We start from the raw sequence: 27940 nt of genomic DNA on the forward strand, positions 1-27940 counted from the left end.
GATCCATACCATTTCTGTCCTTTATCGAGCCCATTTTTGCATGAAATGATCCCTTGGAATCTCTAATTTTCTTGAAGAGATCTCTTGTTTTTCCTATTCTGTTGTTTTCCTCTATTTGCATTGATCGCTGAGGAAGGCTTTCTTATCTCTCCTTGCTATTCTTTGGAACTCTGCATTCAGATGCTTATATCTTTCCTTTTCTCCTTTGCTTTTCGTTTCTCTTCTTTTCACAGCTATTTGTAAGCCTCCTCAGACAGCCATTTCACTTTTTTGCATTTCTTTTCCATGGGGATGGTCTTGGTCCCTGTCCCCTGTACAATGTCATGAACCTCCGTCCAGAATTCATCAGGCACTCTATCTATCAGATCTAATCCCTTAAATCAAAGTAATTACAGTTGCCAAATAATTAGAGGCTTCAAGCTTAGCTCTTACACAGTTTCTAGAAAAGCCAACTGAAATGAATAAGTACTTTCCAGGATATAAAACTGCTTTTTAATTAATGGAAGTACAGTTGACCCTTGCAGTCGAAAATCTAAGTATGACTTCCCAGCCACACCTCCATAACCTCAGTTCTGCACCCATGGATTCAACTAACCACAGACTGTGAGGTACTGTAGTAAGTACTTTGTGAAAAAAATCCGAGTATACGTGGACCTGCACAGTTCAGACTGCGTTGTTCAAAGGTCAACTGTAGTTAAAAATAGCAAGATAACATTCAGCTTAACAAATATTTACTGAGTATCCAATATCTTCATAGCACTGGGTTTAACAAAGTTAAATAGCAATTGATATAAAACAATGAGATGGTAGTTATCTATACTTATACTTGCATTTAAATAGTTATTCTCAAATATATACTGCATTCTTCTCAATAAATATATATTCAACTATACTGTATGATTTTGATAAATAAGTTATGTTTCTCCTCAAAACACTTTAACCCTAGAACTACCATATGATCCAGCATTTCCACTCCTGAGGATATATCCAGTTTGAAAAGAGACAGGCACCCCAATGTTCATAGCAGAATTATTTACAACTGCCAAGACATGGAAGCATCCTAAGTGTCCATCAACATAAAAATAGATAAAAATATGGTATATATACAATGGAATAATACTCAGCCATAAAAAAGAATGGAATTTTGCCATTTGTAACAATGATGGACTTGGAGAGTAGTATGCTAAGTGAATAAATCAGACAGAGAAAGACAAATACTGTACAAGATCACTTATATGTGCAATCTAAAAACTACAACAAACTAGGGAATATAATGAAAAAGTAACAGATTTACAGACAAAGAGAATAAACTAGTGGTTACCACTGGGGAGAGGAAAGAAAGGAGGAGCAAGATAGAAGCAAGGGGTTAAGAGGTACAAACTATTACATATAAAGTAAGCTATAGGATATTGTACAACACAGGGAATATGGCCAATATTTTGTAATAATAACTGAGTGTAACTTTTAAAAACTGTGAATCACTATATTGTATACCTGTAACTTATACAATATCGTACAACTATACTACAATTTTAAACATGCTTAATAATAATAATTTTTAAAAGACTTTAACCTTAATAAAAACCAACTATAATCTATTTGAAGAACTTAAATCACTAATATATTGCAGCAGTAACTAGAAAGGCAAATACAAAATTTAGGGGAAGATATGACATATTTCTAGCCCTAATGTTTCGCAAAGTATAGTCTCTTGAGCACCTGGTAGACTTTTTGAAAAAAAGTAGTTTCTTGTGTCCTAACCCAGACCAACACAGCCAAAATCTCTAGAGTGAGGGCCTAGTAATCTTTATTTTTCATAAGTTCTTCTAAGAGCTTGTGTACACTGCAGTTTGAAAATTATTTCCGAGAGGATGCATTTGAAACTCCAATGTAACATAGCAATGGCAAACATAACTGCTGCAACAAGGTTTCTGCATAAGGATAAAGACTGCCAGATATATATTTCCCTTCAAAAACAGAGAGATATCACCAAGTTTTTCCTTAACTGGGATCACTCATGGTAGTGATCAGAAAACTATTATTGCTTTAGCAAAACTTACACGTGTAAGTTGTATTTTGTGGGGTAGTTCCCTTACCTTCTGTTATCCTTCCAGTCTCCTAGCTCAAGTTCCAAAGTGCCCTGGAAGTGACGAGTGTGCAAAACAGGCATGAGTCCACCAAGGGTATGAAGATGCCCACACAAATAAGCTGTAGCCGAACTAACCAAAAAAACGCAAATGAATTAAATGAACAAAGATTGCTTGTGATGCCAAGTTAATAAAAATACCTCTTTAGAAAAGCATAATAGGTAGAAAACAGAAAAGACCTAAAAACAATCTTGATTTTGGAAGCGTGTCTCACCTCATTATTGACCGAAGTCCTGGTGATGGAGAAAGGACAGTGGATGTTGTAAAGTGTCCAAACCAAATACTGTGGTTGCTCCAGCTACTTTCCTTGGCCAGTAACAAAAGCGCCTCCATCTGTTTCTGAAATCAGAGAAAAGTAGGAGGAGCTTTAATGAGGGCTCAGGCTGAAATCTAATGTCAATGGATTATACAACTCCCTTGAGGTTTTATAATAAGTATATTATGTCTAAGGCTTAAACTTGACTAATCAATGACCTGTATGGACCTTTGTAAGTTTCAAACTGTTTAAACATACATTATAATTCATTTGATCCTAAAAATAAGTTTGCACTAACTAGGACAGGGATTATTCCCATTTGACAGATAAGGAAACAGAAATAAAGAATAATCTTTAAATTACATAAATTTCTTTCTTTAGTTCTAAATTTCTTCGTGCAAATAAAGAAGAACCACTAATCTTCTCAGCCCTGTATACCACAGTGTAATAAATAAAGAGGATATCAAAACTAACCTTATAAAATAAGATGTACATATATCCAAAGGAAGCTTTGTACCAGAATGTTCATCATATTCTATTCATAATAGTCAAAAACTAGAAACCATCAAAAAACTGCAGTATATCCATATGTGTACAATGGAATACTACTCAGCAATAAAAAAGCAGAAACACAGTAATATGGATGAATCTTAGAGACACATTAAGCAAAAGAAGCCAGACACAAGAGTTCATACGGTATTATTTCATTTACATAAAATTCTAGAACAAACAGCACTAATCTATACTGACAGAAAACCAATCAGTGGTTCCCCAGAACCGCAGGTGAAGATCAACAACACAACAGAATTTTCTATAGTAATGGAATGTTCTCTCTTGATTGTAGTGAGTTATATCAGTACATACACTTGTCAAAATCCTTCAAATACTCAAAATGAGTGCATTTATTCTATGTAAATTATCACTCATGAAGATAATTTCTGAAATAACTTGTACATATATATACATTAATATTATCTGTGAAGTGCTTATAGCAATGAATTCCTGGGTCCTAACTTCAGGTTTTCTAATTTGGTAAGTCTTGGATAAAGTTTGAGAAACTGCATTTTACAAAATAGCTGTTTTTCATGCAGATTATCAAATCATACCTTAGAAAACACTATTCTATGGGGTAGGCTTTAAAATAATAAGTTAATCAACTCTAGACTGTCTGAAGACACTCAGTAGATAGTCAACAAAATACATTTTCATTTAATAAAATGGCTAATAAACACAATGCATTTAACAATATTTTGTTCATGTTCCTTTGAACCCTCATACCACTTTGAATTTTTCGGCATTTAACAATTCTGCTTTTCAGTATAGTTATTTCTACACAGGTCTTAAGTCCCAACAGTAGATTAAATATTCTAAGAGGCCAAGGACTTGATCTTATCACCCCTGCAAATGGGTACATATGTCTTACATACATGCACATAATCGTTAATGAGTTGACATTTGCTGTACCAAGACATAATTAGAGGTTCCCAGATGTGACTTTCCATCCAGTTTCAACCCAGCAACAATTTTCATCAAGCTTACAAAAGATACTTTAAAAGAAAACGTATTTACTTCAATGGTTGCCCTTCTCTTACCAAAAAAAACCCATAGACCATTAGTTAGAAATGGCAACTTTGGGGATATAGGAATATGCCATATTGTAAACAAAGCTGTACGCCCTGCACCTTGCAAACTGCATGCTCTACTTAGTACCTATTCAATAAATGTTTACTGCTGTTGTTCAGTCATTAAGTCATGTCCAACTCTTTGCAGCCCCATGGACTGAAGCTTGCCAGGCTCCTCTATCGTCCACTGTCTCCCAGAGTTTGCTCAAATTCATGTCCATCAAGACACTGATGCTATGTAACCATCTTAACCTCTGCTGCCCCCTTTTCCTCTTCCCTTAATCCTCTTGTCTTCAATCTTTCTCAGCATCAGCATCTTTTCCAATGAGTTGGCTGTTCACATCAGGTAGCCAAAATACTGAAGTTTCAACTTCTGCATCAGTCCTTCCAATGAATATTCAGGGTTGATTTCCTTCAGGATTGTCTGGTTTTATCTCCTTGCAATCCAAAGGACTCTCAAGAGTCATCTCCAGCACCACAATTCAAAAGCATCAATTCTTCTGCACTCAGACTTCTTTATGATCCAACTCTTACATTGTACATGACGTGACTACTGGAAAAACCAAAACTTTGACTAGATGGACCTTTGTTAGCAAAGAGATGTCTCTGCTTGTTAATATGCTGTCTAGGTTTGTCATAGTTTTCCTTCCAAGAAGCAAGCGCCTTTTAATTTCATGATATAAAATGTGAGTTATTCCTTTCCCAGGTTTTGGGTCAAGAATAGGGATAGCAATAATAGTGTTGAAGGAGTCAATAAAGTTCAGTTCAGTTCAGTCGCTCAGTCGTGTTCGACTCTTTGCAACCCCATGAATCACAGCACACCAGGCCTCCCTGTCCATCAACAGCTCCCGGAGTTCACTCAAACTCATGTCCATCGAGTCAGTAATGCCATCCAACCATCTCATTCTCTGTCGTCTCCTTTTCCTCCTGCCCCCAATCCCTCCCAGCATCAGGGTCTTTTCCAGTGAGTCGTAGCATGAGGTGGCCAAAGTATTAGAGTTTTAGCTTCAGCATCAGTCCTTCCAATGAACACCCAGGATTGATCTCCCATACCCAAAACCACAGTAGAATTTTTCTCAAGTATTTCTAGATAAGAATTTGTTTACCTAGGATATACTTTAAGTGAGCCACGTGTATCTGAAAAAAATAAAATAGGTTAGCTGCAAAGGGAAGTGGGATTTTTACTGTACCTGATCTAAAATTCCAAAGAAATTAAAAGGTCTCTTAGGCCCTGGATTAAGGGTGGCATCCAAAGAGATGAAAGAATAGTTGCCAAAGGGAGTACTGTGGACATAATGAAAAGAGCCATCCCTCCGTACGGCAGAATACTTCCTAAAAAAATACAAGACAAGAAAGCTTTAGTGCAATCATAAGAGAGAATGCATTTAAATTCCTGCCCTACTATCACACTATATTTTGACTCCATTTGTAAAGGAAATTTCCATGATCTGACAGAGAAATACACAAAACTAGATACCAGACCCACAATGGATAAATCAATTAAAATTTTTTTCCTATTGTCTCCAAAGATGCAGGCAAACATATTCATCAGTAACAAAGTCACCAAGCAAAGCATAAAAGTAGGTGGCTAATTTAAGCAGTCCACTAAACATTTTAAAGAGAGAAATCAGAATCCAAGGAAATGGTACTTATCAATCATTAAAAGTTGTAGTGCATGTGTGCTAAGTGGCTTCAGTTGTTTCTAACTCTTTGAGACCCAACAGACTGTAGCCTGCCATGCTCCTCTCTCCATGGGATTCTCCAGGCAAAGATACTGGAGTGGGTTGCCATTCCCTTCTCCAGGGGATCTTCCCAACCCAGGGATCAAACCCTCATTTCTTACATCTCCTACATTGGCAGATGGGTTCTTTACCACTAGCACTAAGCCAAAAATATTGTAGTGAGGGTCTCCTAAGTACCTAGCAGAATTCTTGGTGTAGTGAGATACAAAAGTGTTGAGTTCTTAAAATGGGAGTGCAAAGGCTTAAGTCACAATAAACCCTTGCAAAGAAGTTATTGAGCCAGGAGAAAAATGTTCAGTCAGAACCAGTAAATCTTTTTTCAGTTTCTAAAAATATATTGAAAACATACACAGGGTCCACATCCAGTAATGAAAGTCCTCATCACCTCAAGTATCAACAGTATTCAGGTGTCCAGTAAGTTGGAGAGTGAAGAGAAAGGCGAAAGCATGGGTAACAGAGTGTACAGTGAGTGGACAGTGAGTGTCTGTTGAATAAACGTGAAAGAAACGAGAGATTATATTTGGAGCTGCTGCTGCTAAGTTGCTTCAGTCATGCCCGACTCTGTGCAACCCTGTGAACAGCAACCCACCAGGCCCCTCTGTTCACGGGATTCTCTAGGCAAGAATACTGGAGTGGGTTGCCATTTCCGTCTCCAATATTTGGCGCATACCTTTATGATCCAAATGTCAGAACATTATAAGAAAATATCTGAGTGTCTTATATGATATTTTTTTTTTACCTAACAGTACATGTGAAAGAAATACAAATAAACTTCTGAAATTTAATGTGCCATCAGGGAGCTATTTTTAAGCAACAACTAGCAAATATATCATAAACATACTGTCGTAGATATTACAATTGATAGTCAATTGGTTCTATTACCTCTCTTCCTGATATTTTTAAAATTTCTATTCCACGGTTTTTTTCTCATTAAAATTTGTATTGATATTTTTCCTGCTTTTTTTCAGTTATTCTTCAAGATCTTATAATCTCATATGTATTGTTTCCTTTCATACATTTTTGACATATTAAAATCCAACAATCTAAAATAAAATTCAGGTATTTGAAAGCAGAGGTTAAAATATACAGTAGTCTTTGAATTCTGGATTTTGGCATCTCTGAGGCATTCTAGAGATCGCGATTTAACCTCAAGATTTTTTTCCTTCCATTTTTCCCTTCCTTTCATATGATACTTCCATAATGCCTGTATCTCTAGCTAAATGTCATTTATTAAATCCAGATAAATTTTAGTGGTTAGAAACAAAAATATAAAGGTAAGAAACTTTAAAGTGATTAATAATTTGACTTTTCCCAATTACTAATCAGAACCTGCTGCTGCTGCTGCTAAGTCATTTCAGTCGTGTCCGACTCTGTGCGACCCTAAATCCTGTTAATTATTTGGAAATGTCCCTTAAGCCCATTCCCATAATCACCATCAAAGATACAAACAGTTCATAAGAAGTGGGAGATGTCATCTCTGTCCTTCTCTTTTCTCACTTTAACAAAAGAGGACAACCCCCTCTTCTATGTTACGGTGACTCTATCCGTTAACCAGCTCTCATCCTCAGATTCATGTCACCATCCCCATATCCATGATCCTCGTTCAGACAGGTCTTCTACTCATTTCCAACCTTTTCCTTATGATGGTTAGACTACTGTAGAATTTTTCTACTTAGTCTATACAACTCCAATCTCTCCCTTTTCCTTTTTATCCCTATCTCTATTTTGTTATGTATCTGCCCTTTATAAAATACTATTTTCCTATGTTGCTAATCTCCTTGGGAACCTATACTGGACTATAAACTATTATTACCCATCACATCTAAATTTCTATGGTTGTCACTTGACACCACCATGAACTGGCTCTACACTCTATCCAATGTTTTATCAATCCTCAAAATGAACTTTTATTCTGATGATAACAATTTCCTTCAGTTCAGTTCAGTCACTCAGTTGTGTCCGACACCCTGCGACCCCATGAATCACAGCACGCCAGGCCTCCCTGTCCATCACCAACTCCCGGAGTTCACTCAAACGCACGTCCATCGAGTCGGTGACGCCAACCAGCCATCTCATTCTCTGTCGTCCCCTTCTCCTCCTGCCCCCAATCACTCCCAGCATCAAAGTCCTTCAGTTCAGTTCAGTTCAGTCGCTCAGTCATGTCCGACTCTCCGTGACCCCATGAATCACAGCACGCCAGGCCTCCCTGTCCATCACCAACTCCCGGAGTACACTCAAACTCATGTCCATCGAGTCGGTGATGCCATCCAGCCATCTCATTCTCTGTCGTCCCCATCTCCTCCCACCCCCAATCCCTCCCAGCATCAGACTCTTTTCCAGTGAGTCAACTCGTCGCATGAGGTGGCCAAAGTATTGCAGTTTCAGCTTTAGCATCAGTCCCTCCAATGAACACCCAGGATTGATCTCCTCTAGAATGGACTGGTTGGATCTCCCTGCAGTCCAAGGGACTCTCAAGAGTCTTCTCCAGCACCACAGTTCAAAAGCATCAATTCTTCGGCGATCAGCTTTCTTCACAGTCCAACTCTCACATCCATACATGACCACGGGAAAAACCATAGCCTTGACTAGATGGACCTTGGTTGGCAAAGTAATGTCTCTGCTTTTTAATATGCTATCTAGGCTGGTCATAACTTTCCCTCCGAGGAGTAAGCATCTTTTAATTTCCTGGCTGCAGTCAGCATCTGCAGTGATTTTGGAGCCCAAAAAAATAAAGTCTGACACTGTTTCCACTGTTTCCCCATCTATTTCCCATGAAGTGATGGGACCGGATGCCATGATCTTCGTTTTCTGAATGTTGAGCTTCAAGCCAAACTTCTCACTCTCCTCTTACTGCACTCAAAACCTCATTCTAGTGTTTAAAGCTCTGTTTATACTCATCCTTTTGCCTAAAATATACCCCTCAGAATTTCTTACTCCTCCAAAGGCTACCCATCTTTTAAGACTGGACACAATTTTCACTACTTTTACAAAGTCTTTTCTAACTTGCAACTAGTAGATAAATAGATCTAGTGCACAGTGTAGATATTATAATTTTAAAATACTGTATTATAAACTTCAAAGTTGTTAACAGACCAGATCTTAATTGTTTACTCCACAAAAAAGAAACAATAACTATGTGAAGTGATAGAGATATTAGCTAACCTTATGTGATAATCATATTGCAATATATAAATGAATCATGCTGACACACTGCACACCTTAAGCTTACATAATGTTATATGTCAATTATATCTCAATGAAATACAAAAATGGAAAATGAAGTCTGCTATATGTCTACCCCATGCTGATGTCTGCCTTTTCTAATTTCTCATAGTGATAATTAAGTGTAACAAATAATCTAGCAGTTCATCAGCCATTCCTTTATGTTCTTTTCTAACCATTTCCTGAACAATTTTCATCTACCTTAGCTAGACTCACTTGAAGATAGAGGGCATATTTGTTTCTCTCATACTAGCCAACTAATGATAGACTCTTAATACTCACTACTTGACTAACTGACAAAGTAGAACAAAGCTACAGGAACAAAAAGTGAAATTACAGCCAAAAGAAGAATTCTAATACATTGAAACTAGAAAATTGGCTTTCTGATTCAAAGATCCTTTCATATTCATTGCCTTTTTCATATTCATGCACATAAGTTAAAAAAAAAAAATTTGTATGACATATTGGACAAAGCACCCAGAAGAGACCAACTGGGCTCTTCAGCCACCCCAGAGGCTAAGAGAATCAGTAGCTTAGTATTCTTCAAGTCCACAGTACTCTGATTGACAAGCTCTGATCTAAATGACTTTTGCTGTATATCAACAGCAAAAAAAAAGTCTGCATAAAATTTTAATAGTACCATTAACCAACAAAAAGCATTAAATTATACAAAATGAAAAGAATAAAGGGTGGTCTAAGCAAACAAACACAAATGAATCACCAAAATAATAATGATAAACAACTAAAAGGCTCCATTTTTAAATTATCAGAGGTTCTTTTCTCAGTTAAAAAATGTTATCACCCATTAAGTGAATTGACTGTACCCTCTTTGTAACACAAACTCTACATTGTTGTCTATCTTCTGTTCATTACAGTACCTGTAATAATTCTCAACACTCTCCAGACTTGGAATGTTGAATGCATCTAATTAAAAAGAAAAGAGCAAACATCATCTATATTAAAAAGAAAAATGCAAACATGTTAATGACTGAAGAAAAATGACAATTCTTTCAATAACACTTTAGATGACAGATGTCAATTAATTAGACTGACATTTAATTCTAATTTTTAAAACTTGATAACTTAATAGAATTCAGATTATCTGGAAACTTATTTAAGGCATCTAGTATATTGAAGAAGAATAAGTACTTTGAATTATGCATTACTCAGAATAAATCAATTTGATGTTGTAAAACTGGACCACTGTTGCTATTATTTTAATCATGTGACTCTGGAAGTCAAGAAGGAACTGGATTCATGGCTGATATATGGATCCATGTCAAGGACTTCTAAACAGCAGATGACTTTGATAATAAGGCCAAAGCCCCTCTCTTCTTAAATCTTTAAAAAGACTCAGTAATAAAGAAGTTATATAATGGTAAGCAAAAAGGTTAAGGACATCATAGAATACTTATCTGGAAATAGAATTTCATAGAGCTTGATTGCTTGACTGCAATAGCTAAAATTGTTTATCAGTTTTGACTTCCAAGAATCCACTACATTTCTAATAAACTTAAGAGAATAAGCTGTAGATTCAATTTAGGCCAAAAGAAACATTATCATGTATATAATCCTCTTGCTTAAGAGAACAACTCTGTGACAGTTAAATCTTTTTTTTTTTTTTTTGCCCCATGGCATGGCTTACAGGATCTTTTTCCAGACCAGGGATTCAACTCAGTCCACGGAAGTGAAAGCACTGAATCATAACCATTAGACCACCAAGGAACTCGCTGTTACAGTTAAATCTTAATAAAGATTTATGTATGTGTATATATGTGTGTGTGTGTGTGTGTGTATACATGCATCAGTTCAGTCCAGTTCAGTCGCTCAGTCGTGTCCGACTCTTTGCGACCCCATGAATCACAGCATGCCAGGCCTCCCTGTTCATCACCAAATCCCGGAGTTCACTCAAACTCATGTCCATCGAGTCGGTGATGCACACACACATATATATACCATTAGCATTTATGCCTATACAAGTCAAATTAAATGATTATGAACTCCAAAAGACTATCCAAATTATTTAATCACAAAACTCCATTTGATACCTGTTACTTAAAATACGTCAGTAGTTTGGCTTGGAAAACTTTGATATACACAGATTTGCTTTTTATTGCAAAAGAATTTGACCAGTACCCCTAATTAAGATCAGGAAAAAAAAAAGGGAATGTAAACATACCAGAGAAAGTTGTAAGCCAGAACCCTATCTTTAATTATAATTTCTGGCCGATTTGTAAGAACTATAGTTGACACTTAAACAACACAGATTCGAACTATGCAAATCCACTTACATGTGAATTTTGTTCTATAAATACATATCACAGTACTACAGATCCTTAGTTGGTGGAATCTGCAGATACAGAGGGCCAACTGCAAAATTATACCCAAATTTTCAACTGCCTGGTAGTTGGTCCCCCTAACTTCCACACTGTTCAAGGGTCAACTGTTTTGTTTTGTTTTTTTAATATTTATCTGTTCATTATTTTTGGCTGCACCGGGTCTTCTTTGTTGTACACATGGGCTTTCTCCAGTTGCCGTGAGCAAAGGATCAGCTGTTTTTATAGAGAGCATTTTCTGATCTAACTAATAGCTGTGTATTTCACCAGAGAGAATTTATAAATATACCTTTTGAAAAAATCTATAAATAGGTATTTATCAGCAATGAATAACAAAATGAAGCAGACAAATGAAATACTTAAATAACCGAAAAGAAAGTCAACCCTTATGAAACAAACAAATTTACCATCAGGACTCTTGGAAAATAGCTCATTTTCTTATTAACGTAAAAATCACAATCTAAAATATTGGGAAGGAGTTCTCCATTTCTCTCTATGCATATGTGGATATATTTGTCACTTAAATTTTTAAATATATATAGCAAAATTCAATCTTTGTGATGTACAGTTCTAAAGATACTGACAAGCATATAGTCATGTATCTATAAGCACACTCAAGACACAGAACAGTATCTTCACCCCCAAAACTTATCTCACGATGGTTCTTTGTAGTCAGCCTCCTTATCTCCAACCCTTGGCAACCACAATCTGTTCTCTGTCTATAGTTTTGCCTTTTCTTGAATGTCATACAAATGAAATTATACAGTATATAGACTTATGGATTTGGCTTCTTTCACTTGGCAAAATTATATCTTTTTAAACATCCTCCTTCAAATTAAGCATTTGAAATTGAGGATTTTGCTATATGCTTTTCTTCCATGTAAAGAAGAAAGAAACCATACCAACGTCCCCCTCAAGGCCTAATAGTGACATATGAAGTTTTAAAATCACACATTACAATTGTATTTCTTAGTTGTGGTCTTCAGTGTATGTAAACTTATGTTACAATGTCCCATTTTATAATTTTACTATTTAAATTGGAGAATCTGGGCTCCTATAAAGATCTCGTCTTAATTATAAGTAGGACTTCACTCTGACCATGATTTCCTTTGATATCGAGCCACTTGGTTTTTTGCGTGACTTTTGTCTTCTTCAGAATACTCTGGTAAGTTTGCCATTCTACTTCTTGCTGCATGGATCCCAAGTTTTCCTTTGTTTTGGCATCTGTCAGGTCTCCTGTAGGTGTACAAAAGAAGGTAATCACAATGCAAAGTAAAGCTGGACTGTGGTTCAACTATTTTTTAATGCACACTGAAAAACAAAGATATTCAAAGTACTCAACATGTTTAAGGATAACCACTATGAATCCACCTGCATCCAAAGCAAGTCACCTAAATTAAGATTCTCAGAAAAAATAATAATAAGATTCTTGGGACTTTCCTGGCAGTTCAGTGGTTAAAACTCCACACTCCCAATGGAGAGGGCACAGGTTCCATCCCTGGTTAGAGACCTAAGATCTCAAATGCCACATAGTGCAGCCTAAAAAAAATAAAACAAGATTCTCAGCATGGATTTTTTGTTTCTTACAGGTCAGGTCAACAAGTGCCTATTTAACCTCCTGTTACATTAGAAATGGGTTGTGAAAATTATACCTTTAAAGAGAGCCGTCAAAATGCATCTTGAAACTCTGATAAAATGAAAACTCTTTAATAATAAATTCGAACACTTTGGGCAGTTGCCTAATATCTATGGCAACCTAATTTTCCAAACCCCCAATCAGGAAGTGTGATCTAACAAAGTATTAATTTTACAGCAAGAAAATCTGGAAGGTGTAGCTTGGAAAATGAAATAGAAAATTTCCAGGAAATTAAGCATTTGAAATTGAGATCATCCATAAAATGAGGACTTCATCATATCGGCAGAGATGTTTCTGTAAGGTAGGTGGAAGAAGAATTTCCCAAGGGCCAGGATAGACGCTCCTTTAGCTGCTTCTTCAACACAGTTGGGAGCAAACGGTTTGGGGTTTGAACACTCCAGGGAACCAAGTCACAGAAGTAGGAAGGGGTGAAAAAAAAAAGGGGTCCATCAAACAACTGACGGTATAAGATCGATTAATACTGCAAAGAAAATGGAGAAGTTTAATTTTAAAAAAGAACAAGAATATAAGCAGAAGATGAGAATTTTTCATTCCTGGTTAAATGCCTTTCCTGCAGACAGAACACTAACGTGAGAATCACGTGCCTTGCTTCTACCGCTAGGACGAAACCTTGCTATGGCAAGTCATTTGGCCCTGATCTTGACTCGTTATCCACAGGTAAAGGAAATTACAATATCCCATCTCCTCTACAGGAGGGGGGCTCACCTGAGGCTGCAGCTAAAGTTTTCCTAACGCACCTCAGTTAAAAGGTTGCAGCACTGGTTGCATTCTACCATTGGGACCACAGGACAACAGGACAGCACGGCAATCGTCCCTACCTGTTGCTAGGACGAGAGCTGGTTGAATGACGTCAACAGTTTCAGAACAGAACTTCTCTAAGTCTACAGCTCTGCCTGGATCGCGAAACCTGCTCAGGTGAATGTCGGATATCTGCCGAAAGCGGGTATTGAACAGAGAGATCTGAGTCAGGAAGAGGCGGCACAGACCGAGACGACCCAGGGGCTCTCTCCGGCGGAAAGAAAAAGGAAAAGATTCAGAGCGTTCACGATCCCCCATGGGGGACCAAGCACGAGCAGCAGCAGCAGCAGCACCACCACCACCACCCCGCCCCCAACGCAGAGATTGGACCGGAACAGGAGCGGGTCGCGCCCCCGGTGGAAACTGCTGGCCTCTCATACCGCTTGGTGCCCGCTCTGAAACCCCATGCGCCCCACCACCACTACCACCACCACCACCACCCCCACCCCAGCCTGGGCGCCCGCTGCGTCACCTGCAGACCCCAGAAGATGTTGCTGGCTCCGGGACCCGGCGCAGGATGCGGGCTCCGCGGAGTGCGGGGCTGGGGCAGTGATGAAGACCGGCCTGCCAGGCCGTAGTGCTCCAAGAACACTGCCGCCAAGGCCGCGGCCACCAGTCCGGCGACAACCCTGACGGCCAGCCCTGTGGCCATTCAGCCCGCCGGAGCGCGGCCCTCCTGTGCGTGGCCGGGGCTGGGACCCAGCGGCGCCCGCAGGGAACTGCTGTGGCTGCACTTCCGGACTCTAGGGTCGCGCGGCCTAGGGCGCCGGGCTGCTCCGCCGCTGCCTGCACCTGCGCCTGGCCGTGCACCTGCCAGCGGGCCGCGCCTTTAGGATCGGTGTGCAAACGTGACACGGGAAGAAAAGGAAACCGAGTCCCCCAGCGCCACTCGCGGCTGCCCAGGCGCGGCAGGGAAGGATCCTAGGTCAGGGAGGCGGAGGCGAGCGTCCCGGCTCCGCCTTAGTCAATCACGCTTGACCTAGGTGGTGGGTTTCCTCGTAAACCAGCGTTAATAATACCTCCAGAGCGTACTTTGCAGGGTTGTTGTGAAAATCAAAGTTTGTATGAGGACGCTTTTTAAATCGCTGTACAAAGTGGCTGGTGGCTTCCTCTGGTCCCTTCTGATTATCAACAACGTCGCTGTAAGTTTTCTATAGATTTCATCCATATACTTTGTGAGAAAAATTTTTTCTTAAACCTGATTTCATGTGCGCTTGGTTACACAATGCTCTAAAACAGTGGTGTGCCATTCGTTTAATACATTTAAAAATACTTCTTATGGGCTAGGTATTGTTGCTTAGGCACCAAGCAGTGTCTGACTCTTTTACAACCCCGTGGACTGTAGCCCACCAGGCTCCTCTGTCTGTGGGATTTCCTAGGCAGGAATACTGGAGTGGGTTGCCATTTCCTTCTCCAGGGGAACTTCCAAACCCTGGGATTGAACCATCTCTGACAGTGGAGGTGGCTTCTTTACTACTGAACCACCATGGAAACTCCACACATGGGAGGACCCTGAGGTAAACCAAATATGGACTCAAACCCAGATAAAGCAAGATGATTGGCCAGAGGGAAATGGGAAGAAATGCCCCATATAAGTGATTCAAACTACCAGGAGGGCATGACTCTCTTTGAGACCACTCGTGTGTGTCTAGCCACATGTACTCTTTCCTCTCTAAACACTGTACTTGCTTCACTACTTTCCATCTCTTTGTGGAAATTCATTTCTACAAAGCCAACTGGCCAAGGCTTTGTTACTGGCCACTGGTTCTACTGGTCTAGTGGCAAGGATTCAGGGCTCTCACTGCCATACCCTGACTTCAATCCTGGCTAAGGAACCAAAGTCCTGCTTCAAGCCACTGTGGACTGTGGCCACCCAAGTTTAAGGGCACAGCAAGAAGTCAGCAGTCTTCAACCTGGAAGACTGTCTTCACCAGAACATGACCAAGCTGGCACCCTTATCTTAAATTTCCAGCCTACAGATCAGTGAGAAATAAATTTGTTAGTTAAAAACGATTCCGTCTGTGATACTGTTATAGCAGCGTGAATGAACAAAGACAACCGTGGTGTGTGTGTGTGTGTGAGCGCAAAGTCATATCCAACTTTTTTTCAGCTCCATGGACTATAGATGGCCAGGCTCCTCTGTCCATTGGATTTTCCAGGCAAGAATACTGGAATGAGTTGCCATTTCCTCCTCCCAGAGATCTTCCCAACCCAGAGATGGAACCTGTGTCTCCTGTGTCTTCCGCATTGCAGGCAAATTCTTTGCTGCCGAGTCACTGGGGAAGGGACCAAGACATCCAGGTAGTGGGTAATTACAAAGCCCTAACATAGAAAGAGTGGGACACTGAGATTAGAAAAGAAGGATTGTAAAGATAGAAACTACCGAATTTGACTGATTGTGAAACAAGAAGGAAGTGGGCAGGAACAACCTTTACAAGTATTGACACAGCCCCAAGACATGACATAAATTGATTAGAAACAACTAGGTCCAAGATCTTTTAGGAGATAATAAAAGATGCTGGTAAAATGCTGCACTCAAATGCCAGCAAATGTGGAAAACACAGCAGTGGCTACAGGACTGAAAAAGTTCATTTTCATTCCAATCCCAAAGAAAGGCAATGACAAAGAATGCTCAAACTACTGCACAATTGCACTCATCTCACATGTCAGCAAAGTAATGCTCAAAATTCTCCAAGCCAAGCTTCAATAGTGCTTGAACTATGAACTTCCAGATGTTCAAACTGGATTTAGAAAAAGCAGAGGAATCAGAGATCAAATAGCCAACATCCGTTGGGTCATTGAAAAAGCAAGAGAGTTCCAGAAAAATATCCATTTCTGCTTTATCGATTACGCTAAAGCCTTTGACTATGTGGATCACAACAAACTGTGGGAAATTCTTAAAGAGATGGGAATACCAAACCACCTGACCAGGCTCCCGAGATATCTGTATGCAGGACAAGAAGCAATTGTTACAACTGGACATGGACCAACAGACGGGTTCCAAATTGGGAAAGGAGTACATCAAGGCTGTATATTGTCACCCTGCTTATTTAATACAGAGTACATCATGAGTAATGATGCAGAGTACACTATGAGTAATGATGCAGAGTATATCATGAGAAATGCTGGACTGGATGAAGCACAAGCTGGACTCAAGATTGCCGGGAGAAATATCAATAGCCTCAGATATGCAGATGACATTACCTTTATGGCAGAAAGTGAAGAACTAAAGAGCCTCTTGATGAAAGTGAAATTGGAGAGTGAAAAAGTTGGCTTAAAGCTCAACATTCAGAAAACTAAGATCATGGTGTCTGGTCCCATCAGTTCATGGTAAATATATGGGGAAATAGTGGAAACAGTGTCAGACTTTATTTTTTTGGGCTCCAAAATCACTGCAGATGGTGACTGCAGCCATGAAATTAAAAGACGCTTGCTCCTTGGAAGAAAAGCTATGACCAACCTAGACAGCATATTAAAAAGTAGAGACATTACTTTGCCAACAAAGGTCCATCTAGTAAAAGCTATGGTTTTTCCAGTAGTCATGTGTGCATGTGAGTGTTCAGTTCAGCTCAGTACAGTTCAGTCACTCAGTCGTATCCAGCTCTTTGAGACCCCATGGACCGCAGCAAGCCAGGCCTCCCTGTCCATCACCAACTCCCAGAGTTTACTCACACTCATGTCCATTGAGTCGGTGATGTCATCCAACCATCTCATCCTCTGTCATCCCCATCTCCTCCCGTCTTCAATCTTTCCCAGCATCAGGGTCTTTTCATGAGAGTTGGACTATAAATAAAGCTAAGCACTGAAGAACTGATGCTTTTGAACTGTGGTGTTGGAGAAGACTCTTGAGAGTCCCTTGCATTGCAAGGAGATCCAACCAGTCCATCCTAAAGGAAATCAGTCCTGAATATTCATTGGAAGGACTGATGCTGAAGCTGAAACTCCAATACTGTGGCCACCTGATGTGAAGAATTGACTCAATGGAAAAGACCCTGATGCTGGGAAAGATTGAAGGCACGAGGAGAAGGGGACGATAGAGGATGAGATGATTGGATGGCATCACCGACTCGACAGACATGAGTGTGAGTAAACTCTGGGAGTTGGTGATGGACAGGGAGGCCTGGCCTCCCAGATTAATATCCTTACTAGTATTAATCTGTACATTTTTGGTTGGCTCCTGTCCTTAAAATACATCATTTTTAACCAATCAGTTTAAAGGTCACAATGTTTAGCTTAACATCTTTATGGCTTCTCCTGATTCTCATATTAAGTTGCCTCTCTTTTTCATGACCCCTAGCCATTTTACGGGCTTCCCTGATAGCTCAGTTGTAAAGAATCCTCCTGCAATGCAGGAGACCCTGGTTCAATTCCTGGGTCAGGAAGATCTGCTGGAGAAAAGATAGGCTGCCCACTCCAATATTCTTGGACTTCTCTTGTGGCTCAGCTGGTAAAGAATCCCCCTGCAATGCGAGAGACCTGGGTTTGATCCCTGGGTTGGGAAGATCCCTTGGAGAAGGGAAAGGCTACCCACTCCAGTATTCTGGCCTGGAGAATTCCATGAACTGCATACTCCATGGGGTCGCAAACAGTCAGATATGACTGAGTAACTTTCACTTTCAGCCATTTTACAATGGACCAGATGTGTGGGCTAAGGATTAATGATCACTAGTTGTTTTTCTCTCAGGTATATGGGAAGTTAATTACTGCCCTTCCCTGGATCTGAGTGCTGATAATTTATCAGACCAAGGACACATTCCAGGAATTCGGGACAAAGGGTATAGCTTTAGGTTAATGGAGCAAGATGTGTATTGAAAACAAGAATGAGATCTCAGAGTCCTACACTGACTGCCTAGCAATTTCTACCTATTATTTTGTTTCTGCCATGAGACATCAAGAAGCTGAGCTTCATTAAGTCCTAAGACCAGGTGTGTGATCTCAGTCATAAGAACATGGGTTCAAGTCCCAATCTGAGTTGCACAGTTTCAGTTGGATATTTGAAGGAAGAACACAGTTAAAGAAGACGATTAAAAGTTAATGATAAAATTTGGAATTTTAGTGATGAAAAAACGAGGGCTATACTGTGTGTGTAGAGACATATATGAATAAAGTTTTTTATTTTGTCTAACACTGCACTCAGTGGTAAAGAATCAACCTGCAATGCAGGAGACAGAGGAGATGCAGGTTCAATCCCTGTGTCAGGAAGATCCCCTGGAGAAGGAAACAGTATTCCACTCTGTTATTCTTGCCTGGAGGATCCCATGGACAGAGAAGCCTGGCAGGCTACAGTCCATGGGGTCTCAAAGAGTGGAACACTACTGAGCACACACATACACAACATGGATGTCTTAGTCCATTCAAGCTGCTATAACAGAATATCAGACTGTGTGACTTTTAACTAACAGCATTTAGGGGATTCCCAAGTGGCGCAGTGGTAAAAATCTGCCTGCCAATGCAGGAGACAGGAGACGTGGGTTTGATCCCTCGGTAGGGAAGATCTCCTGGAGTAGGAAATGGCAACCCACTCCAATATTCTTTGCCTGGAAAACCTCATGCACAGAGGAGACTGCTGGGCTGCAGTTCATGGGGTTGCAAAGAGTCAGACACGACTGGGTGATTGAACAACAAGACCTCAAAGATATGAAAGTCATTTTTGAGAAATGGAATACAACAAGAAGTTATATGATGGATAGGAATAGACATTTTGGACAGAAAAACATGGTTTAAAGTTACAAAGGTGATCAGTTTGAAATTCAGGTACTGAATTACACTGAGTGAAGCTGCTTCACTCAAGGTGTTTAAAGTGAAACTGAGCAGGACCTTATGGGGTTCTCTAGGGTACAAAAGCTTTCTGTGTCTGTTTCTTTTCAGTCAGGCTCCATTCCGCCTCCTTGACTTCGCCTGAGTTCCAAGGTCATGGTTCCTCATGAAGAAATATATACATAACAATACCTTTGTGTTCCTCTGCAGGAACTAAAGCTCCCACCCAGGTGGAGGATGGTAAATTCAGATGGGAGCTCAAGAATCCTGGAATACTGCCCTGTTACTTCACCACCAACCAATCAGAAGAAACCACACATCCTACAGCCCTCATCCCCAATTTTGCCTATAAGAACTCTTCCCCCCAAACCAACAGGGAGTTCAGGGGTTTTGAGCATGAGTCACCCATTCTCCTTGCTTGACCGTGCAATAATCCTTTCTCTGCTCCGAGTCCCAATATTTTTATTTACTTGGCCTCACTGTGCACCAGTGAATATGAAATTTGTTCAGTAACAAAAGTGAACATAGTTAGGAGATGGTGGAGCAGAAGGATGTGCACGCATATCCTCCTGCAAGAGCATCCAAATCACAACTAACTGTTGAACTACCATCAATAGGACACTGACTGCTGCTGCTGCTAAGTCACCTCAGTCATGTCCGACTCTGTGCGACCCCATAGACGGCAGCCCACCAGGCTCCCCGTCCCTGGGATTCTCCAGGCAAGAAGAACACTGGAGTGGGTTGCCATTTCCTTCTCCAATGTGTGAAAGTGAAAAGTGAAAGTGAAGTCGCTCAGTCATGTCTGACTTGTAGCGACCCCAAGGACTGCAGCCTACCAGGCTCCTCCATCCATGGGATTTTCTAGGCAAGAGTACCGGAGTGGCTTGCCATTGCCTTCTCCAGGAGGACACTGGAGCCTACCAAAAAAAGCTACCCCATCTAGAAAGACAAAGAAGCTGCAACAAGTTTGGCAGGAGGGGCACAACAACAATAAAATCAAATCCCATAACCGCCAAGTGGGTGACCCACAAACTGGATAACAATAATACCAAAGAAGTTCTCCCACTGTTATGAAGGTTCTGAACCCAATGTCAGGCTTCCCAGCCTGGGGATCCAACAAAGGGACTAGGAATCCCCAGGGAATCTGACCTTGAAGGCCAGTGGGATTTGATTACAAGATTTCCACAAGACTGGGGGAAATAGAGACTCCAATCTTGGGAGGGCACAAACAAAACCGCGCCATCAAAACTCAGGAAAGGGGCACTGACTCCACAGAAGACTGAACTAAACTACCTGCTAGTACTGGAGGGTCTCCTGTGGAGTTGTCGGTCAGCATTCTGGGAAGGTCCCCCTTGGCATAAACCCTCTTGGAAGTTGCCATTAACCCAACCATGGTGACCATGGGGGCCGGGTCACCTCAGACCAAAAAATCTACCAGGGAAGGAGTGCAGTGCAACCTCTGGATTAAATAAATCCAGAGATAATTGGATTAAAACTTTACTGAGCCAGGCCTGCCCACCAGAGCAAGATCCAGTTTTTTTCACCACCAGTCCCTCCCACCAGGAAGCTTACAAGCCTCTTAGCCTCCTCCATCGGAGGGCAGACAGAAAAAGCAAAAAGAAACACAGTCCCACAGCAACTAAAATGGAAGCCACAGTACAGAAAGTTAATCAGCATGAAAAAGCAGAAAGTTACGTCCCAGATGAAGGGACAAGATAAAACCCCAGAAGAACAACTAAATGAGGTGGAAATATGCAACTTTCCAGAAAAAGAATTCAGAATAAAGACAGTGAAGATGATTCAGGATCTTGGAAAAACAATGGAGGCAAAGATTGAGAAGATGCAAGAAATGTTTACCAAAGACCTAGAAGAAGTAAAGAACAAACAAACAGAGATCAATAATACACTAGAAGGAATCAACAGCAGAATAACTGAAGCAAAAAAAAAGGATAAATGACCTTGAGGACAGAATGGTGGAAATCACTGCTGCAGAACAGAATATAGAAAAAAAAAAAAATGAAAAGAAATGAAGATGGCCTAAGAGACCTCTGGGACAACATTAAACACACAAACATTCACATGATAGGGGCCCCAGATGGAGAAGAGAGAGAGAAAGGACCCGAGAAAATATTCGAAGAGATAATAACTGAAAACTTCCCTAACATGGAGAAGGAAATAGTTGACCAAGTCCAGGAAGCACAGAGAGCCCCAGGCAGGACAAACTCAAGGAGGGACACAGCAAGACACACAGAAATCAAACTGATAAAAATTAAAGACACAGATAAAATATTAAAAGCAATAAGGGGAAAATGACAAAAAACATACATGGAAACTCCCATCAGGCTACCAGCTGATTTCTCAGCAGAAACTCTACAAGCCAGAAGAGAATGGCATGATATATTTAACGTGATGAAAGGGAAGAAACTACAACCAAGAATACTCTACCCAGCAAAATACTCTACCCAGCAAGATTCTCCTTCATATATGATGGAGAAATCAAAAGCTTTCCAGACAAGCAAAAGTTAAGAGAACCCAGCACTACCAAACCAGCTTTACAACAAATGCTAAAGGAACTTCTCTACACTGGAAACAAGAGAACGAAAAGACCAAACTACAGAAAATAAACCCAAAACAATTAAGAAAACAGTAATAAAATTATTACCAGGGGGCTTCCCTGGTGGCTCAGATGGTAAAGAATCTGCCTGCAATGGAGACCCAGGTTCAATCACTGGGTGGGGAAGATAGTCTGGAGAAGGGAATGGCAACCCACTCCAGTATTCTTGTCTAGAGAATTTCCATGAGCAGACCATGGGGTCGCAGACAGTCGGACACGACTGAGTGACTAACACTTTCACTTTCACTAGGATTATACATTTTGATATTACCTTAAATGTAAACAGATTCAATGCATCTACCAAAGACACAGACTGGCTTAGACTGAACAAGTGCACATGTGCACCGCCACTTACCACATCACTCCGCTTGACCCCCCACACTGTAGGTGATTATTTTATACCGTTAGGTTAATCATGTTCCCACTATGCTTGCAATTGTAATTATCTTTTATTTCTTGTCTATTGATTGTGAAAACTGATAAACATATTTTACTATTGTGATTATGTAACTATTACTCACTTAATACCATTGTATCATGATTGGTCAACAGAAAAATATCACCAAAACTATCATTTAATAGAAAAACCGGCAATCACTTTTTAGAATCCAGATGCATATCAAAATTATCTTGGAATTTTTTTGAAAAATACTAATGCCAAAAAAAAAAATAAATAAAAATACTAATGCCCAGGTATTGCATTGTTTTGGCCAGAGCTCCAGATATGTTTCTAATGGACAGCCATGTTAAAAACAACTGGACTATATGAGAATCTTTTACTTTTATCTAGTTTGTTTCACTTGTTCTATTTCATATTCAGTGCTCCCATTTCATTTAGTTTATGTGTTCCAATTTCTCCATTTCTTTTTTTTCTTTTTGATGTTCCTTTTCAAGCCTTTATCAGTCACAGTAGAAAAGCTTTTGTATACACATATATACTATGTATAGTATATATATTTTAGAAAACTTAAGAATTTTTGCCTAACTCAAAAATTTATGTCATTTTTATTTCACTTATTTGACTCAGTATGAACAAAATGCTAGATTCCTAATTTAAAAAAAAATTGATATGCAACAAACAACAGAGGTTTACTGTATAACATAGGGAACTATAGTCCATATCTTGTAATAACCTATAATGGAAAATAATTTCAAATATATGTGTATATGTAACTGAATCACACACACACAAAAGAATTCTACTTTTCAAAATGTAGTAATGTTTATATTTTTACCAGTTTTTCTAAATGTCCTAGGCACATCAAATAACAACGTGTAAGATACAAAATTTTAAATATATTTGTGTTGAATTTGATTAATATAAGTACAAATCTTTATTTTATTTAAATTATTGATGATATCCCTCAAGATGCTCCTATTCTTATTTTTTCTGCACTTGATAAAATATTCTCAGAGAAATGTTAATGTGTCTCACTATGATTATATAATTTTTTCTTTTCCCTTACATTTCTTCTGATTTTTGCCTTATGTAGCTATCCTTCTTTGTTTTTAGGTATCCAATGGCTTAGGATGTCTATCTTCTCTGTGAAGAGTACCTTTTATCATTAAAAGTATTCATCTTTGCTTCATTCTTTAAAAATTAATTAATTTTAACAAGTGAAGTTAATTTTAACAAGAAACAGGAATTTATTTATTTAATGATGATAAATGATTCTCCAAAGACATACTGATTTGACCAGCTAATCACTACAAATTAGTATAAAAGTTGGTTCTCAGTTCCTGATAGTCAAAGAAGAAAGCTAGATTTCTTGTAATCTCATAAAGTGAGCAAGTAGTAATTCACCATGAAAAGAAAATTTCCTAGAACTAAAGTGAAAATTTATCACTTGGGTATTTCACAATACAATATACACTGTCAACAATACACATGTTGAACTATGTGACTTATAAACATGAGTTGTAAAAATTATCATCAGATCACTATTTCTTAAACTAACCTTATTTTAAAATCTGAAATTGTATTAAGTCACTGTTCTTCGAAGTCATCTTATTACTCAATGAGATCCATTTGCTTGACACACGGTAAGCCAAACACTGAGACTCTGAGCTTTATGACTGAGAGTTTGTTCACAGTGCAGCCAGGTGAGGAAATGGGAGAACAAGTCTCAGATCTGCCTCACAAAGGCGGGGGTGGAGGGGGGAGGCGGTGATATTATGGGATTAGTAGGGTGGTCTTAAGCATGGGGAAAGGTGGTTGGAGGTAGGGGAAAAGGTGAGGTAATATGTATTCCGTGCAGCTACATCTGGGTTACGTTTCTGCATGTTGAAAATGGAACTGCTTTGCATGATTGGAAGGTGGCGTTTTCCGCCCCTCTGATATCAAGAAGCTATTTTTCAGACACTTGCCCACTCTGAGTTTTAAAGGTCAATGGACCTAACCAGTCCAGGGCTAGCTTGCACTGGGCAAGAGCTAACTCCAAGTTCCTGTAAAACAACTGGGCTGTGTGAAGCTAGGAAAGTATGCAATTAACAAGAAAGAAAGTGACTTTAATCAATGAAGGCCATTTATAAGCATAGCAGTTTTACCCCATCTGCTATTCCATAAGACAAGCTCAACAATTTTTATCAGTTATCCACTTCTGTTAACTCTATTGAAACTGTGCATCTCTGACTGGGACTCAAACCCAGTCTAAACCCAGACTGGGACTTGAACCCATGGTCTTTTAATTAGAATCACTCACCTCATGTCTGGAATTACTGAGACTCAGGTTCTTTGAATCTCAGTGCAGAAGGACTTTAGCAAGAGGCAAAATGATGGCAAGAAGTAGATTTATTAATATAGGAAGCTTGTAAGTGATGCAAGTGTGCAGGCAAGGGGATCTATCCAGCTAAATTGAAAGTGAAAGTGAACTCGCTCAGCCGTGTCCAACTCTTTGCAACCACAGGGACTGTAGCCTACCAGGCTCCTCTGCCCATGGGATTTTCCAGGCAAACATTACAATTTTACAATCAAAGGAAAGCAGGGTAGGGGAAAAGACTGCCTTCTTCCTCATTCTTCAGACAGACATCAGGTTTACATCATTAGCTCCTCCTTCATATTGGGCATGAGAGTGTCTGACCCTATGAGGTCAAACTAGGACTATCAGCATGCAGATTCAAATCAGTAAAAGGGTGGTAACATTTTTTTCTTTCACCTAATGACCTGAGATATATCTCATGCTTTGATTTATGGATTTACAGTTAGTCAAGCCGGCTTCACTCCACAATGTTCCAATACCTTTCTTGAGCTATCATTAACTTACAGTGGTCTCCCAAAGTTCCCTAGGTTTCCCTCTCTACCTATAGACCCCTACTGGGACTTCTACAACTACCTGTGTAACTACATTATTCTATTCCTGTCACTGTGGGGCATGGTTTCAATTTCCATAGAGAGTTAAAGTAGTATAATCAAAAGATTATTATAAAGATTTTTGTTTTCAAAACTGTGACAAAATACATATGTTAACTGCTCATTCATGTCCAACTCTTTGTGACCCCATGGACTATAGCTCACCAGGCTCCTCTGTCCATGGAATTTCCCAGGCAAGAATACTGGAGTGGGTAGCCATTCTCTTCTCTATGGGATTTTCCCTACCCTGGGATCGAACCCAGGACTCCTGTACACATTATATATCTGCTGACTGAAAAGCTCAAACAGCCTAAGAGCAGTAAGTCTCAGTTTTATTCACAGACGTTGCTGAGAACCATAGCCCAGGAGACAGCATCTCAGATAGCTCTAAGAAACTGATGTGAAGAAGCAAGGAAGTAGTCAGTATATATGCGAATGTTTTGCTGTGAAAAACATGTAGTCAGGCATACAAAGATCACTGCTAATCACAAGGAACAGATATTTCAAGGGAGTGATTTTAGTGCTTTTCTACATGTGGGAAAATGCAAGAATCTGGGGTCATTGAAAGCTTTCGTTAGATATGCATCTTAACTATTTAGGTGTCCTTATATCCAAAGCACAGAATGCTTCCTATTTTTCTCCATTTTAAATTCCCTTCAGGGTTGGAAACTGCAGTGGGTTGCAACTTAATTCTTGTCAAACTGGAATGGTTGGTAACATTCCTTGTTTTACACACCTTAACAATATTTGAGGACTTTCCAGGTGGTGCTAGTGATAAAGAATATGCCTGCCAATGCAGGAGACATAAGAGACACGGGTTCAATCCCTGGGTTGGGAAGATCCCCTGGAGTAGGAAGTGGCACCACACTCCAGTATTCCTGCCTAGAAAACTCCATGGGCAGAGGAGCCTGGCAGGCCACAGGCCATGGGGACACAAAGAGTAGGACATGACTGAGTGAGCTCACACCTGAACAAGTTTAAGTGTACAATTCAGTGGCATTGAATACATTCACTTTGTTGTGCAACCATCACCTCCTTCCTTCCTCAGAACTCTTTAGCATTCCAAACTGAACATGTGTAGCCATGAAACATTAATTCGTCCTTCTTCCCTCCCTACCCCTGAGCCACTAACAGCCACTATCCTACTTTATGTCTTTATGAGTTTGTTAAGAGCTTATCTTCTCTATCTCCACTAATTTTCTTAAATCCCCCTTTTCCTTTCACGAGTCTGCTCACTTCACCTTCTTGTCTGCTCATTTTGCCTTATTTTGGCTCGTGCCGGGAAGGTCTTTAGACTCTTCTGTAATCCAACTCCATTTGCCTTCAACGCAGGTCACAAGTCCTTGCTTTCTTCATGCCTCATCTCCACTTCTTTCACTCAATTCTTCTTTTTTCTCCCCCCCAAAAAACATTATTCTGTTCTCATCTTTTTCATCCTCTGTCTTCAGTTGTAGCCTTACTGAAACAATAAAGCAGTTTTGGAAAATTCTCGGTAAAGGTAACACATTCATTTAAATCCTGTGCAGCCTTTTTGGGGTCTCCCTGGTTTTTTATTCACATGATTCACCCCACCTACCCAGGTCTTTTAAGTCACTGCCCTTTCTTTTATTACTTTATTCACAGAGTTATTTTCCACTATTACCTTTCCTTTGTCACAATCTCTTCTCCAGGAGTACCCGTTGGTTTCAGGCTAAGTCACACTTTTCAGGCAATACAGTCTTGTGGCTAAGAACCTCAGAGAAATCTGTGCTGCAATCAGCTCTGTCACTGTTTATTGACTAGGCAAATCTAAAAACCTCTTTGACCCATTGTTATCTCTAAAATGAGAACTGTAGCAAAATTTGCTTCTCAAAACTGTTTTAAAGAGCACTTGAGTCAATACACTTGGGGTTAATGGATTTTCTCATGGGTTCACAGCCTAAGCCCTTTCAGTCATCAGCAGCTTAGGTTTGTCATTTCCCACATCTCTCAAAAGCTTAAGCTCCTCTGTATCTGTCCTCTGCCATTCTGCTCCTGAGGGCCTAAGCTGCCTTCTGTTCTGAGATCATCAGCTCCCATCTTTAGAGCTTCATACATAAAGGCCATAAATTATATCCCTGTAAGACATTAATACAGAAATAGCTCACATATAATTACAATTCCTCTGGCCCAAGATAATACTACCAAATTCATATGCATTCTTAGGAAAGGAAATGACTGCATCAAAATATAGTAAAAAAAAAAAAAAAAAAAACCCTTAAGATAGGTATCTTGGAAGCCTCTTGGATCAATGGAGCATACAGAGCAAGAGCTAAAGAGGAAAGGATACAAGAGTTGTACTACCTCTCTGTTACCTGATAGTTTTTAAACAGGTAAACAGATACTTAGTTTCTTAATCAACAAATCAAACATTTGTAACAATGTGATACATCTGTATGGCACTTGATAGTGACAAAGTGTC

General features: G+C 39.7%; 1 protein-coding gene across 6 annotated transcripts in view; it reads right to left on the reverse strand.

Annotated features, from left to right (window-relative positions):
• The window catches only part of TMEM62 (transmembrane protein 62), a 57417-nt gene that overhangs the window by 24072 nt on the left and 5405 nt on the right, over positions 1–27940 (reverse strand). For 2 of the 6 annotated variants that reach the window (XM_088839753.1, XM_088839752.1), the window contains exons 2-6: positions 13801–13912; positions 12424–12561; positions 5216–5357; positions 2362–2486; positions 2097–2219 (exon numbers count right to left, since the gene is read on the reverse strand). In XM_088839753.1, the coding sequence (XP_088695879.1) occupies positions 2097–2219; positions 2362–2486; positions 5216–5357; positions 12424–12503 (470 nt within the window). In that variant the 5' untranslated portion in view covers positions 12504–12561; positions 13801–13912. Of the gene's footprint in view, positions 1–2096; positions 2220–2361; positions 2487–5215; positions 5358–9867; positions 9914–12423; positions 12562–13800; positions 13913–14252; positions 17475–27940 lie in introns of those variants that run through there. The other 4 variants (XM_088839749.1, XM_088839748.1, XM_055437187.2 and 1 more) reach the window with 4 other exon arrangements.

Source organism: Moschus berezovskii, chromosome 9, assembly GCF_049115385.1.
Source record: "Moschus berezovskii isolate FMDL1 chromosome 9, NW_MosBer_1.0, whole genome shotgun sequence".
Lineage (NCBI taxonomy): Eukaryota > Metazoa > Chordata > Mammalia > Artiodactyla > Moschidae > Moschus > Moschus berezovskii.